Source organism: Tinamus guttatus, unplaced genomic scaffold, assembly GCF_059628265.1.
Source record: "Tinamus guttatus ecotype Peru unplaced genomic scaffold, ASM5962826v1 Tinamus_guttatus_pri_ptg000155l, whole genome shotgun sequence".
Taxonomy (NCBI): Eukaryota; Metazoa; Chordata; class Aves; order Tinamiformes; family Tinamidae; genus Tinamus; species Tinamus guttatus.
Window position 1 is genome coordinate 1646389 of NW_028288689.1, and position 15760 is coordinate 1662148.

The following is a 15760-nucleotide window of genomic DNA, read 5'->3' on the forward strand; positions in this document are numbered from 1 at the left end:
CTGTTTGAAGCAGCCTGGTGGGACAATCTCATATGCTTTCTCCTTTCTGAGCTCCAACACGTGCTGTTCATTCATTTTTCCCACTAATATGTTGTTTTGCATGTCCGGAGCTACCAGCTTCTCAGCGACGTGAGTTTTGACTGAGTAGGCGCCTCGTGGCACTTTTCAGAAGGCAGCACTGTGACTCTCCCAACACCCTACAACTGGCTGCTCAAGTGCTTCACTCAGTAGCTTGCTCAGAAATCTCTGCTGATGCAGTTTGAAAGCCACTGGCTTAAACTTTCAAAAATGTTTTTCCCTTGGCAAGGGTTTGCAACAGTCGAAAGGCTGGAGGGTTAAAGACATTAGACTGTGGGTAATTTGAGCACTTGTTCTTGAAATCTGCAAATCACTGTGCACTGGCTGATGTTTCCTTTAGATAAGCATTCTACTAGAGCATGCTAAATGTTGTCCACACAACATGTTTTAGGTGTCCTAAAACCTATGTTTTAGGTGTCTTTTAATCTGGGCTTTGAAGACCCAGTTCTTTTCTACTTCATGTGCTGCACCCTTTGTACCACTGTGAGCAAATGTTCAGACTTGATTGATTCTCCTTTCTGGGGCACTGGAGTCCTGTGCCAGCTCCAGCACCAACAGTTTCTGCTGTTCTTCAGGCACATAACTGGGAGGGAAGAAACAGGGCAAGAGCTGTCTGTGCTCTTCCAAGCCAGGGTGCAAATAATAACTCTTCTCATATTTCTGATCAGTGAGGTGAAATCTCTGTTCTGAATTAGTTCTTCTTGGTTCTGAGTACAGTTAGAGCCACCCTCTGTACTTCACACTCTTAAAAGTTGGTTGTTCCCTCAGAGGTTTGGGAGAGATTATTATGCTCTTGAGAAATAAGCTTTTGAAAAAAAAAACACTTAGTGCAAATAAATAGCTTTTATATAAGCATTTTATTGTAGCTGATGATGAAGGCAGACTCCTTTTGTTAAATCAGCTATGGAAAAACTATGTGTTATTTGACTTTGTCACCACAGTAATTGCTTTTTATTTTAGAGCTGAGCCCCCAAAACAACTGAATTTTAGATTGATGTTAATTGCTTCCAAACTTGGCTTTATCAGCTTTAATTCTCCCAGTTTGTTGCTGAAGGTATTCTGTGTCTTGAAATACTCTGAGAAATGTGGGGCCCTCCAGCTGTACATATAGCATTCATTAATCTTGTCTTGACTTTGAGAAATGAGAAGCAGGGTGAGGGAACAAGGAATCAAATTGGATGAATTAGTTGTGTTTGTTTGGAAACAAAGAAAACATTTCATTACTTAACCCAGCTACCTTTCCCAGAGGCCCCATAAAGAAGGATGGCAGATCTTGGATGTTTCTGACAAACAACCTCCTTGATGATAGACCCTCTTGAGTCAAGCTGTGTGTCTGAATCAGTCCCATTCTGGAGCCTTGCTGTATTGCCACAAGAGGCTCATTCCTTCATGGACAACATGGAGAAGAAGCAGTGCTGTTGATGGCTGGCTCTGGCAGGGTCTGTTACCTAAAGCTGGTAAACTGGTAGGATAAAACCTGGTCACGGAAAGAGGAGAAAAACTACTTGACTCTCCTCTTCCCATCCAAACCTGGGTAGGAGCAGGAACAGTAGTCAGTAGTGGGAGAGTGACAGATCCAGAGTGCTCACGCTGCCTTCACAGAACAGCTTGTAAGGGAGTTGTTCATTCAAATGCCCTTGCAGAGAGCAGGGGGAAAATGATGAAGCTGGTGCCCCATGGGGAGGCATCAAGGGTGGCCGTAGGAGAGGGGTTGTTGAGTTCCCAAAATTGTTTCAGTCCCTATGAGCCCCTTTGCTTAGGGTATTGGCAGCCAGCAATGAAGAGGACTGAGGAAGCCAAGAACTAAGTGAAGCCGTTCTGGCAGAAAGCTGAGCTGAATGCAGATGTGCTCAGTTAGCAGAGATAGAGGCTGTATTGAATGGTTGGAACAAAATAAGCATCTGATTTACTAACCCAAACTGCAGAAAATGGAAAGCTTGTAGAATAGAGCTTATGTGCTCTGCCAGTGGTGATTTGTAGAAAGCAAACAGCTTAAGATTCCCCAAACAGGTTGCAGTATAAGATATGCACACAAGCACTTTTCAAAACCTTTCCATATTCTACAGCTTGGGTCATTAAATCATTGTTTATCTCAGACTCTCTAATCACATTTCAGATGAGGTGAGAAATATCAGGCAAAAATGCCATTGAATAGGACAGAATCACCTTAGAGCACTCTTTCTTCCTAGTCCCATTTCTAAGAGAAGATCAAGTCTAATCCTCCTATAGCACCTTTAACATCTGTTCAGAGCAGTATTCACCCATGCAGTTCCAGGGAGATGGATGCACTGACATAAAATTTCTGTCAAATCCTACCTTGTCTCTCTGCATCCTCCAGGTAGGAGCAGGGCAGTAATCAGAGGAATAGTTGAGACCTAGTATTTTCATTCCTTGATCTACAAGTGATACTCCCTCATGTGTTAAGCTGCCATGGATGACTGCATCTGTTCTTAAGAATAACGGCAAGCAGAACACAAAGTGCCAGAGAAGAATCCTGAGCCCAGTCAGCGTTTCTCCATCATCTTCCCTGGGCATTTCCCCTTGTGTGACACTGAGGACAGCAGGGCCTAAGCAGGAGGGCACAGTGAAGAGAGGCCTCCTGCAGAGGTTCTTTTTTGTGTTTTTGCAGTATCTACCAAAATTCCTCAGTAGTCAAGCAAAGCCCAGGGAAAAGCTCTCTGCACCAATGTCTCTGTGGAGCCAGGCTCTGCTCAGCAGGAGCGGTAGCTGTTATCAGCCTGGGTACTTCTTATACTGTTGAACTTGTTTCTAGGGAAACACTTTATAGCGCTATATTTATCAGAACGTCTTTCCAAACACCTCCGCCAACTCTTAATTAGTGGAATTTTTAAGCCTGGCTCTAACTTCTGCAAATTAATAGGGTGCTCCCTTACGGCAGCTGTGGAGTGAGATATATATACGCTCTGTTGTAGTTAGGAGGGTGCAGATGCAGAGAGGGCAGTTCCACAATTTGTCTGTTTGCTGAGCCCCCTGAGAGAGATAAGGCCGTAACACACTCCTGAGATGTTATACACCACTTTTATTAGTGTGCCCTGAGGAATCTGCACAGATGAAAATGTCCTTGACAAAGAGCTGGGCTGTAAAAATTAGCTTTCGGAAGACTTTCAGCTCAGACTTTCTTTAGCTTCACTGTCTCTCCACAGAATGGCACCTAGTAAAGATTTTCAATAGGACATAAAAGACTTTTTTAAGTATGGAAAAGTGTACCGAAACCTAGGACATTCCTGGGATTTTCCAGGATTTTCCTCTTGGCTTTTCGGGCTTGACCCTTTTCCTTAGCCCAGAAAAATTAATTTTGTCTCTGTTTGGGGCTCTCTGAGCCCGCTGTGTTCTGAAGTCATGAGTGAGGAGTCTGGCACATGAGTATTAGGGTGCATTGAGAGACAAGGCTGTGAAGCTAGAGACAGATTGGCAGCATTTGTGTTAATAGGCCATAGCAAGTCATATTGACAAAGCTGTGTTTAATTTTATAATAGATATAATGATATCCATCAAATGTAAGTGGTATTGGCATTGCGGTAAGTGGAAATCTAATGGCTCTTGCTTGCCTCTCAGTTAGTTAATAGTGGATTCCCTGAGTTGTTTTTGGAAAAGTGTTGGAAGACAATTCTGAGGTCCTGGAGAGACATCTATTCTAAGACTGCTGTCTTGGGAATTGGGCCTGCAATGCTGAAAGCTGCAGGGAGCTGTTAGCAGCTGCAGATCGCTGCTGCAGTGCTGCAATACCACCTGCAGCTGCAGAAAGAGCCATTCACCGCTTTGGCAAGAGCATTTGTAGTATCTCAGATCTGGAGGATGCCATGTCAAAACATGCTAGTGGTGTTTGTGTGTTTCTGGATTTAGGATATGCTGTGGATAGTGCAAATGATTGCTGATAGACCTTGGAACAAAGTGCATCTCCTACGTAGACAATAATTGTATTCTTACAGAGTTCAGTGTTTCCACTATATATTTTACTCTTACTGTACAATAGCAATGAATCATGAATTATATTACTCCCTGATCTGGCAAATAGAGGTCTGCTGCTGTTACTGCTGTTTAGAGCAAACTTTACGCATCGTCTGAGCCTGCTGTCTTGCCCTGCCTGTTAACCAAGGAGTTGTCACCGTGTCCTCTGAGCTGCTGCCTCCAGCTCCTAAAGGCAAGACATGACTAGAAGAGGCAGTTGCCTGTACATAGGCTTTGGCCCCTGAGGAACAGAAATCCTGGAGAGCTGAAGCTTTCAGGGAGTGTTTCAATGTTTGCAAATGATTCCATTTTAGATAATTTAAAAAAAAAAAAAAAAGAAAAAGAAAAGTTTGAGGCACACTGAAATATGTTGCAAGGCAAGGGGCTCTTGCATAAAGCAGAGCATTTTCCTTCTCTATAGGAACAAAGGTTTGTGTCTACTCGAGATGCATAGAGACACGTCAAAGCTGGTCTGGGGTCACATGTCCTTTCTTCTATCCCTCCCTTGTCTGGGTCTATGGAGGCCAGCCTTATCTTGGACTCACTCTAACTATGGCTCCGTGCACAGGGGCAGTGTATGCCTCTTAAGAGTAAACACGGAAACTTTTCTTGCTTTGCAGTCCTCCCAAAGGTTTAATACACTCCCTATTTGTCTGTTCTGCAAAGTGAGTTTCACAGCCTGAGCATGCTCCCCCTGGGAATATTGGATCACCACTCCAGCATGTGCCAGAGTGATGTCAAAGCAAACTCCAGCAATTAGAGTCTTGAGCAGAAGCATGTCCTGATGGTCTGAGTTCTTTCAAAAGCCAGTTTCAGAAGTCAAGTACACATAAACAAATTATTTCACTGGGTCCCCTGTTGTCCCTAATCTGAAAAAATGACCAGAGCCTCTAGTTGACTCCTAGAGCTCAGATGTGTGGGTGGTGTTTTGTTTTTTGTTTTTTGTTTTTTTTTTTTAATCTCCAGATGTCTCTATTGACATTCAGTTTCTCTTCAACTTTGTATTAAAGTCCAGAACCTAAAAACACAAATACTGCTTGTTTCCAAAGCCTTTCTACAGTGAGACTCATTGGGCTCTGGTGTTGAGGCAACTCATTGCTCGTTGTAATTAGATTGGCATGGAGGCTCTCCAGGGCTTGCTGTTCTCTTGAACCTCCTGAGGACTCTGAGGGCTTATCTGAAACATGCTTTCTATCTACTCAACAGGGAGTATAATAGGAGAACAAATATTTCTTACATAAGGAGAAGATAGGCAGGAAGGACATGGCTCAAGCTAATTTAGACAAGAAACCTCAGGACTGATTGCTCCAAGAGGCAAAGGAGCTACCTAAAGGTTGTCTGATATATCTGAGTAGATTTAACCAGAGTCTTGCATATGCAAGCAGCGAATGTCACAGGAGTCTAGATCTTGAGGTGCTCTGTGGAAAAAGGACAGTGGGAAAGGCAAGGGACAACTTCCCAACTTTCCAGAGTTGTCAGAGAAGGTTCTCTGCAGCTTGTGCATTGAAATATGAAGCATCCTCCTCATGGGTACAGATCATTGAAAAATAAACTGTCTTACACTTTCTGTGGTATTTTGGACTATGCTAGAGTGCAGGAATGCAGTTTATCTCCATTTCTAAGCAGCTGGAATGGATTTGGTCCCACTACTGCCATTTTTTGTGGTTTCTATTTTTATGGGCCATAATGGGAATGTCATTCTCAGTCAGATTTGGCAGCTGCAATGAAACATGCATTTTTATTTATTTCAGTTCAACTACTGTTCAGTAATGCTTTTCCAACCCCAGCAGGTCTGGGTCTAGTCCAATGCAGGCACCTAGTGTTTTTACATTGCTTGTAATTTTTCCTGTAAGCCACACTCACAGTTCCTGTTAATGCTGTCTCCTTGCAGCAACATGAAGATCTGTTTACATATAATCTTGGCGATGCATTGTAAAACAGAAGAAGTTTTCACTGAAGCTAAAAACTATAAACTGATTTAGCTAAGTGTCCTGCACCTGGAATGCCTATTAAGGTTTAAAATGCTAGAAAATTAATCACAGAATTGGCACAATTGCCAACATAAACTTACTTACAGTCCTTGTCCTCAGTTAAAAGGCACTGTGCCAGCTCTTCAGAAGCCCCGTTGCACTATCTTAACTGTTTTTCAACACTTTCTGATTGGCAGATCCTCTAAAATTTCCAATGTCTTTGCTTACACCTAAGCAATGAATTTCAGCGCAGTGCCAACAACATTCCCTATTTACTTTTGACTGAAGAATCTGGACCTGCAGTTCCCAGGCTGGATCTCCCAAAAATGGACAGGGAGAGATCTACCTGTTCTAAAATGGAGCAAAGTACCCATGAATAGAAATGGCTGTTCATAGTACTTTGCCATTTTTGAGGCTTGTGCATCTTTTCTTGGTCTGACCTTTCTCTAACACCTTGACAGCGATAGCATTTTATTTGTAGTGGCATTTTCCTGGTGTGTCTAAGATGGTGGTTGCAGACACCTCACATTTTTTCTTCTTATTTTTTCTTACAACTTTAGAAGAAAGGCCAGAAAGTCTTTGAAGGTCAGAGAATACCTTGTGAATGGTTAGTCCACACTGATGCCACCAAGTAATTTGTAGGTCATTGCACTCCCTTCCTAAAGAGGTACCTCCATTTGTGTTGCACTGTTCTCCAGGAATGCTTTTCTTTTTTCTAGGAATTTCCATCACGGGCTTCTGCAGACAAGCAGTGAGACACTCTGCTCCTGGAAGTTCTTGCACATGCTAACCTTAGGAAATCACAACTGAGCAAACACAGAGCTGCCCAGGCAGGATGCAGTGAAATGTGCCAGTAGAGGCTCCTGCCTGGGATCTGAGTTACCACTGAGCTGAGTGCGTGCGCTGGTCTGCAAAATGGTCCCAACAATTTGCTTTTTCACATAGGCTTCACTGTCCCACTGCTTGCCCAGGCCGACATCTTCTCTTGTTTATTTAAACAGGGACATGTGATGAGGCTTTTCTGGAGAATATTTAGAATGTGCACTTAGCTGAGGACATAAATCTCTTGTTTTATTTAAACTTCCTTTTAAGTTCTCCGTTCACTATTCAAGACTTTCCATGCTTTTACTGAGAAAGGACAGTTATCTGGAACCTAAACATAAAAGCAAGATTCATACATAAGGAATTGATGCATGCAAACTCTGGGGGTGGGAGATTTCTGGTTATGACCTCTGGAATTAACAGTTCTAAATCATTATGATAAAATACAATTTAAAGTAGCGAAGTAGGAAATGCATGACTTCTCAAAAACTATTTTTTGTGTTTAGGACTGATTCATTCAGTGTCAGGATGCAGTGAGCTGCTTGGATGTTTCAGAACCTGAGTCACAGGTGGAGACCTGATTCTATGGAGAATCCAGACAGTCAAATATTTTAAGGTGCACTGGCCAATGAACACTACCTTTCTGTGCCTTCATAAAGTTCCTATGTTGTCTTTAAAAGAGAAGTGAAGTACTTCTTGTCATTGCCTTGTAATGAATGAGGTGTGAGCTGATTTCCTTGTGGCTGAGAGCCTAGAGATTTCTATAAAATGTTTTCCTAAAATGAATGTATTACCCTGCCTCTACCAAGTCTTCTGCTAGCAGGAATAACAACAAGAACTTCTTTCATTTGCCATGGTTCTGGAATTTATAGGAAAAGATGGAAATTAGACAGCCAATAAATACCTGCTGTTGTCTTTCATTGCCCAAGGTTCAGACAAGAAGTGAGGAAAGTAACACAGCCTGGATCTTTTAATGCAGAGGGTGATGGCAGGACACTTCCAGCAACGTGAGCCATTGACCTCCCATTTAATATTAATTCCCTGAATGCAAACATTGCTTACAGGGTAAAGCAGGACTTTTATGCTTTTTGATTTTAAATTCTTATAGCACACTTGCAGGCTTTCAGCAAAGATGTAAACAAAGGCTTTTCCCTGGTTCAAAAATGAGACTTCAGTACCAGAGACAGAAAGATGTGTGTGTAACAGAAGGTATTAGTTGTGATTTTAATTATGTCTCTGTACAAGTGGAATTATTTATGTGATATCTAAATTACAATTCTTTTTGGTCTAAAGTGCTTGCTAGACTTTGTCTTCATCGCTTACGGAATCTACAAGTGAAATGAACAGCAGTTGATATGAATGTTGCCAGGAAGATAAGGTGTTTCATTAAATCCGTTCCCCAGAGTATGGCTATATCATATTTGTCACTCACATGTAGAGCCTGCTCTGTTTATGACTTACATGTGACATGCAATAGGCAATAACCAGTTGTCTGGAAAACAGAGGATAATCACGTTATTCAGATAGCAGATACACCGAGAGGCAGTTTTATTTTCTTGTTTCTTTCATCATCTCTGTTCTTTTCTTTATTTAACTGACATATGTGGTTTGGTAGATGCATTGGGCTTGTTTCTGAAGAGCAGTTCTAATTAGGAAGTGCTCAGGACATTTCTGATTAAAGGCATGTTTGATCTTTAGTTGTATTCAGGATTTACAAAGGAGAATCGATTGTTACAACATCTCTGCTGCATTTTCTGGTGTATACAGAAAAAGAGTGACATGAATGATGACAAAGTGTTTGGCCCAACAATGCGGTGCTTAAATTCCCACCCACGCTAAACCAGAAGTTAGATTTTTCATAGCTTTAGAGTATTTGGTAACCTCATTAAAACAAGTAGACTCAGCTTCTCCAAAAGTATTATTGTGTTTACATGGAAGTAAAAGGAGAATATTCAGCATAAAAAGGCAGGCATTGGCAGGCATGTTTAAAAAATTAGAAGTACATTGTAAGGAGCAAAACTCTGTGCCAAGGTCCTGCAAACCCCAGGTTAAAGTTTTGGACTGGTGTGTGTGTTTGTGCTGTGCTTTGCACAGTCTGTCTCCTATGGTAGCTGTTAGTGGTCTGAAAGTGAGGCACCAAAAGCAATAGCAGCAGTTGCGCTTGCCTCATCTAAACATCATGATCTTAATCTAATGTTAATTTCGTAAGTTAATTTTAGCTTATATTTTAAGTGACAGTCTAATGGTTTTTAAGGATTGTACTTGCATGCATAAGTGTTAAAGCAGTATTCTTTTATATGTGGGTGTAAATTATATAATACTTATCTGTTACTTGAGAAAGAGCAGAGCCAGGATGTTCATCCTTCTTTTATAAAAGGCAAAACAGACCTGAATTCTAGACTCTGGTGCAACTTCCCTACAGTGAAAAAAGCCTTAAAGTTTAGGCACTGCTCAGAGCCTCCCTAGCTCTGTATTCATTTCCGAGTGCTGTCACACATTTCCTATATGACTTTACAAACTGCTCTCTCTCTTGAGGCCTCAGACCTTTTTCCCTATGATGATCATGATGAAGGCTCAATATTCAGTCCCATATGTATTTTTATGCAGAAAGGGCAGGAACTTCTGCTGATGCAAACTGAGGAAGCTCCATAGACAGGAAGGAAGCTCGTCCTCCCTGGGGCTGTTACTCACAGTCTCTTGTGTCCTGACTAGTGACCCTGTCCTGAGCTGTCTCAAAGCCTGCAGTGGGTGCAGAGCTGTGCGTCCAGGGGCCACATCCGACATTATGGAGCCACATCCACGTTCTGAGCCGCATCCAACATTATGGAGTGTCTGGAGGAGCCACAGGCAGGTGATGTTTCCAGCATACACCTGGTCTCCAAATGGAGAGAGCGTTCCCAGCACATACCTGATTGACTGTGCATCCCACACAGAGCAATTTTTAACACATTTAAATGGCCTGTCTTTGCTTGTTCTTGACAATTCATTTTAATCAGTATTATCAGCTATTTAAACACTTAATTCTGTTGAGTGCTACAGCACTTAGTCTGTAGGAAGTATGTGGAATGGGGGTGCAGTATCAGCGATGCTGTCAGTAACTTTGACCATGAAGAGCTGGCCTAAAATCCTCTTTTCATAGCTTGTGGGAATGTTTCCTAATAGTGCTGAGCTGCCTGTGTCCTAGCATCAGTCCTTTGCATATAGAAGCAATGGTCCAAATAGAGCTACTGTTGTTTGCGCTATATGGTGTTTTTTAAGTCCCACAGCACCAGCAGAAGCAAGCTTGTTTGCAGAATTCCTCTACGGTCCAAACTAGCAGAAAAGGAAAAAAAAAAAAAAAAAACTGTTTCCTCCCCCTTGCAAATTATTTAGTAAAAATAATGCACTTGGTTAAAATAACCATCAACTGAGTTATTTTAGTACATGGAATAGTGTTAGTGGCTTGTCAATAGTTTAATTAATCTTGATTTTCTGAAAGAGAAGTACATAATTGATTTGCATCTGCTGGATGTGGTCCTGCCATCTACACAGTCTGAAGTGAAGTGAAAGCAGCAGTGTAATGTTTGAACGCATTAAAAGAAATGATGTGCTGCTGGATTAATGCTGATTTCTGATTAAAAAATTTAGGTAGTAATAGAGGAAAATATGGTAATGACTGGAAAACCATAGATAAAATAATTTCTTTCCTGTAGTTATGTTTTTGTACAGGGGCATACATTGTTACATTTATTCATAAAAGTCCATAGCTTGATTTTTAAGTGTTTAGCAAGCAACCTTTGATTTTATACCTAGAAATAATCAGGGGAGTGGGGAGGAGGAAAGGAAAATTACATCTTATTTGTATACATCTTATCTTATTAAAGACCTACATGAAATACGGTGTCACCTGCAGCAGCAGACGGAAGAGTCATGGCTTGGTTGTGGGTGGTGTGGCTGCCCCCTGCCCCTGTTTCCTGTATGTGGAGGCCTCAGTTAGGTCAGGAAGAAAGGGCAGCCTCGTGGAACTCATCCCTGAGCTTTTAGTCCCTTTCAGTGATAATTCCCATGCACCCCGTTATGAAGTACATACTACATGCTGCCTTGCAGGCACGATGCAGACACCTCTGTGAGCAGAGTTATTCCATCTTGTAGCTGCTCTCTGCCCATTCAGGAGTCCTTTCTTCAGCCTCTCCCCCCGATGCCCTGGAGAGAAGTCTGTATTTCTGTGCCCTCGCCCTCTCTCTCTTGCTCCTGCATGAGCCCCACAGGTAGCACCTCTCGTCTTCTCCCACCCCAAGCAGTCCACGCTTCCCGCCAGGCCGCGAGGGCTGCACACCCAGCCCGAGTCCAGGTTGCCAGCCCAGCACCCGGGCAGCTCTCAGTGCCAAACACCTTATTAGCAAGTTTATTTTATCCCACCCCAACAGCGGGGAGGTCACGATGTGACATGTGCATGGAAAACCCAAAGAGCAATGTGCCTGGTCTTACTGACATGAGTGATCTGTGTGGTTTAATTGCTGTATAAAATATGCAAAAGCACTTGAGGTCATTTAGAAAAGTTGAGGTGTTTACAGGAAAGTAGAAATTGAGCTTGAAAAAATAATTACACTTTTTTTTTTGATAATAGTAATGACTATGCAGGCAAGCCTTTTAAATGCCTCCACATGTGGGTTTTAAACATTAATTCCTCATCAGCTTTTTACCTTTTTCCTTAAGTGGTTTCTATATTCCTACTAACCAACAATCATTCTGTCTGAATCTCATTTCCTCATAATAGCAAACCATCAATCTCTGCTTTATTAAACAGAGAAGCATGCTTGGAAGCTAAAGCATTCAGATTTGATCAAAGATGTTATGCAAACCATTGATTTTAATTTACAGCAATATCCACTTCTTTCATTATTAACAACTTTGAATTAGTGAGACTGAATAATTAACAAATATTCCTACTTGATGATAGATTATTCAAAAGGCAATCACATAGCCAAGATGTACGTGCTTCCTGTGCCACTAGTGATGCACAGGTCTGTTGGGCATTCCCCAGCAGAACATGAAAGAAAAGCTCTGGAGCAATCTCCCAAGCTCTCTTAAATGCTTCCAAAATTATTATCAGAGCATATGCTCCACAGTGAGCATGCAGGGGCATGTTTTTGACCTGCCTACCTTCATTCAGAGCCCTGGGTTGTGGCCAGACAAGTGCAAATGCTGTAGACCCGGGTGCCACCAATTTCAGGGTGACCCTGTCAGTTTACTTCATCTGTGAAATGTGGCCTTAAAACACTTTTCTGTTTCCTGCTGACGATGCCACTTGCCACCTTCTTGTTAAACAAAATAGATCAAAACCTGTCAGGCTCTGCCTTTTAGAGATTGGCAGGGCTGTGCCTCTCTATTGCTGAAGCATCTCTAGTTTTCAAGCAGGGCAGTATCTTGCATAAAGTGACTAAGCGCTGGCCTCCGTTGGCAATTCCAGACACTGTTTTGACATTCAAAACCTCTGCACCAAAGACCTGAAATGGGAAATCCTTTCTGTGCCTGTTCAGGTGCAAAGATCTCTGCAGCTGAGGGGCTTCAAGGGCTGGAGGTGTCCATCTTGCCCAGGAAGCCTGTTCACACAAGAAGGTGCCTGGAAGCACAAGGAGGGAATCTAAATTTTTATGTCCTATTATGGTCTGTATCCTTTCCCTTGAGCAAGGGTGAGAGGAAAACACTGAAGAGTCTTGCAAAAGGAGTTTGCCAACTCCTCCCTTGCAAAGACAGCTGTCCATCCACCCCAAAACACCTCCGTCCGCTCTGAGTGTCGTTGCTTAGCTGGTGTCCTCTCCGGCGTGGAACTCGGTGTCCAAACTTGGCAAGTGTTCATTTCAGAGTTTTTCTTAGCTGTAGGAGTCTTCACAGCCTGTGAGAGAAGGGAGCAGAAGATCCTGCAACTAATAAGGGAGAGTAGAGGTTTCTGCAGCTATTTCTGTCCCAGCTGCGCAATGAAAGTCATGATTCCTCTCCACACTCAGAACCCTTTTCTCTGGCACCCCCCAAGCTCCCTCCTTCTCCTCCTTCTCCCAGGCCTGCAGAACAACCTGTGTAAATCACGATGAAAACACTGTGGACTAAAAAATCAGCAATACACAGGAAACACCCAGCTTTGCATCGTAGTGTTGCACCACCAAACTGCCTGGCATTTGAGTGCTACTGCAGCCATGTAAAGAGCAGCTGAGAGTAAAGTTTGACAAAAATGAACTAGCACTTGTGAGGGAGATGCAGAGGTGGAGCTGTTTGATGTAGTGTGATATTTTTTCACAGATACTGTCATGGAGCAGCACTGGTCTGTCACTGGTCCAAATGTTGGCCCATTTAGAGAGGTGCAGTTACAGGTCCATGATCAAGGTGCCTTTGATCGCCGTGCTCCCAGGGTTCCTGGAGGCTTTTCGTTCCCTCGTGTACGCAGCCAACTGGCTGGTGGCTGAGAGCTGCCTTTGAAGTTTTTCTTTTCCTTTCCCCCTAATTTCCATGGAGACTTATTCCGCTGATGAATATTATCAATGAAGGCTCTGGTGATCAGTTTTGCTCCAAATACATAGGCTTGACAAGTGCCTAGGCTTGTCCAGCGGTGCCAGAGGCAGCTGCACAAGGAGGACAAGCAGTGGCCCAAGAAGTGGACAGAAGAATTTGCTTAGAGCTACTAGCCGCTCAAAAGGCATGTGGGTGCTTATGCGGGCCTTAATTGCTCTTGTTGAAGTCATGCTAAATGCAGTAGACAACTCTTTCTAATTAAGTGCAAACTCTTTCAGACACTGAATAAAACCCACTCTTTACTTTGCCTTTCTCCTATCTCAGCACCTGTAATTGGCTTGCGCAAAGATACGTGTCTTACTGCATGCAAACCCATGGCTACGTCTGACAGTCTGACCAGAAACCTTTCTCCATTAAGCAAGAGGGGTTCATTAGCACTATTAGAAAACCATTAGGTTAAAAGAAGAAGTCCTGCTTTTGTCATCTCCATTGGACCGTTCTGTTGAACACAAATGGTATAGGTATCTATCAGAACTTCTGCAGAGTTTCTAATCTTTTCTAGTTTTTGCCAAAATCAGGAGAATTCGGTGAGCTAAAGTGTAACAATCTGGAATGCATTTAGTAAATAAAAAATGACCCTAGAGGAAGTCGGACAAACAAATGAGACTAGAACAGAATAACAGCTCAGTGTTTCAATTTCCTGAGCAATCTCACATTAATCCTGGCTGCTGCATACCAGCTGCATACCCTGTGAAGAAATTTCCCTGCTGAATCAGGGTCAAGTGCTGCTCTTACTGTCAGTTTCTGTCTAGTCACACTTGATTATATCAACAAACCCCCATTCTCACCTGTCTAATGTCATGCCTGAAGTTACACAAGCAGGTGAAAGTTGAGGATGTCTTTTGTTGTGGATACATAATTTGAAATAGCCTAAAAAGTTGCTCACAAAAATTGCAATAGTGAAATTGAATGCTGTTTATTGTATGTTATTTATTGCCTTCCTGTTCTGCGGTCTCCAAAGTGGAGATCTTTTTGGTAATATTTAACATAATATTTGTGGAAACACAAACGTAAAATATGTCAAATATTGTATTTTCATGTTATTTGTACCTTTTTTGACCTTATTAATTAAGGAAAATTTTAAGTGTCATGGTAGGGGAAGTCTGGGTATTTCCTTTTATTTTTTTTCTTATTTTCTTTTGTCTAATACTGAAAAGGTTATTAAGTAGAAAAAAGAATGCTTCCCTACGTCTTATTCTGTGATACAGAGTGAAAGGAAGAGTGAACAGCAGAAAAAAATATGCAGAAAAAAAAAGTATTTCTATATATAAATATCGTTATTTATTGGAGTGAAAACTGAATGGAAACATTTTCATTCTGAGGTTCTCAAGTGAAAGAGACTTTGAGAAAAAAACGCACACCCGTTCTGTTCTCTTCAGCTCTCTGAAACGAGGTCCTCTGTCCTCATCAGTTTATTCCCTGTGGGGCAACATGGGCTCTCATGGCTGCTGCAGATATTCTCCCTGCGTAGCCTTTCTGGTGGTGGATGCGGCTTTTTCCGTATCCGTGGAGCCTTCGGTGTTAAATGTTTCTGGTGGTTTTGGTGGTGCTCTTGCTCGCTGGGACGGGGTGGTGGGCGCTGCTGCCGGTGGTTCCCTCCAGCCTCCCTTGCCTTTTGTTTTTGTACTCCCCAGTTCGAGTGAGGGCTTCGGCATAGCGGAGAAGATCGTGCTGCTCACCTTTATCTCCGCCGTTATTCTCATGGCCATCCTGGGGAACCTGCTCGTGATGGTGGCCGTGTGCAGGGACAGGCAGCTCAGGTGAGCCCCGCGGCCCGGTCCTCTCCGCAGCAGGGATGTGGCAGGACGCAACGGGCCCTACGTGCAGCTGAGGACGGATGCCGCCGCCACCGAGACCCAGACCTCCTCCCTCCTCTCACTTTGTCTGGGTTCGGATTTATCCTACGGGAGTGTGATCATCTTTACATCCATTCTCTACATTTTTAGCTCTTCCAAAGTCAAGACCAGACAAACAGTGAAAAACGGAGCCAAGTAGGGATTCTGTAGAGAATCAGGTTGGCCCCTGTCCCTTTTCCTTGGCTGCTTCAAATTGCTTTTCTACTAAGCCCGTCAGTAAAACACACAGACTGAGAGATGCGCAGCAGGCAGGTCCCACTGCCACAGCTTGGCAGTGGTTCTCAGTGACTTTCAGGGGGTCATCAGCAAAATCCCTGTCTCAGGGGGTTGCTGCTAACTGTGGGATTTGTCAGACAAGCCCCAGGAGCAGAGGGAGATATTCAGCAGCCTTCAGCTGTATTCTGCGTGGGATTTTTAATGGATTTAATTTTATTTTAGTGTTATGATTTAAAAAGTGCTCTTCAAGTTAAAATTATAGCTTCAGTCTAGAGTCTTCTCAGTGTTTTCTAGAAGGATTTT

The 15760-nt window shown here is 42.8% G+C and overlaps 1 protein-coding gene across 3 annotated transcripts in view; it reads left to right on the forward strand.

Moving 5' to 3' along the window:
- HTR4 (5-hydroxytryptamine receptor 4) overlaps positions 1–15760 on the forward strand; it is a 109110-nt gene that overhangs the window by 36787 nt on the left and 56563 nt on the right. For all 3 annotated transcript variants that reach the window (XM_088522607.1, XM_088522609.1, XM_088522608.1), the window contains exon 3: positions 15020–15145. In XM_088522607.1, the coding sequence (XP_088378733.1) occupies positions 15020–15145 (126 nt within the window). The remainder of the gene's footprint in view (positions 1–15019; positions 15146–15760) is intronic.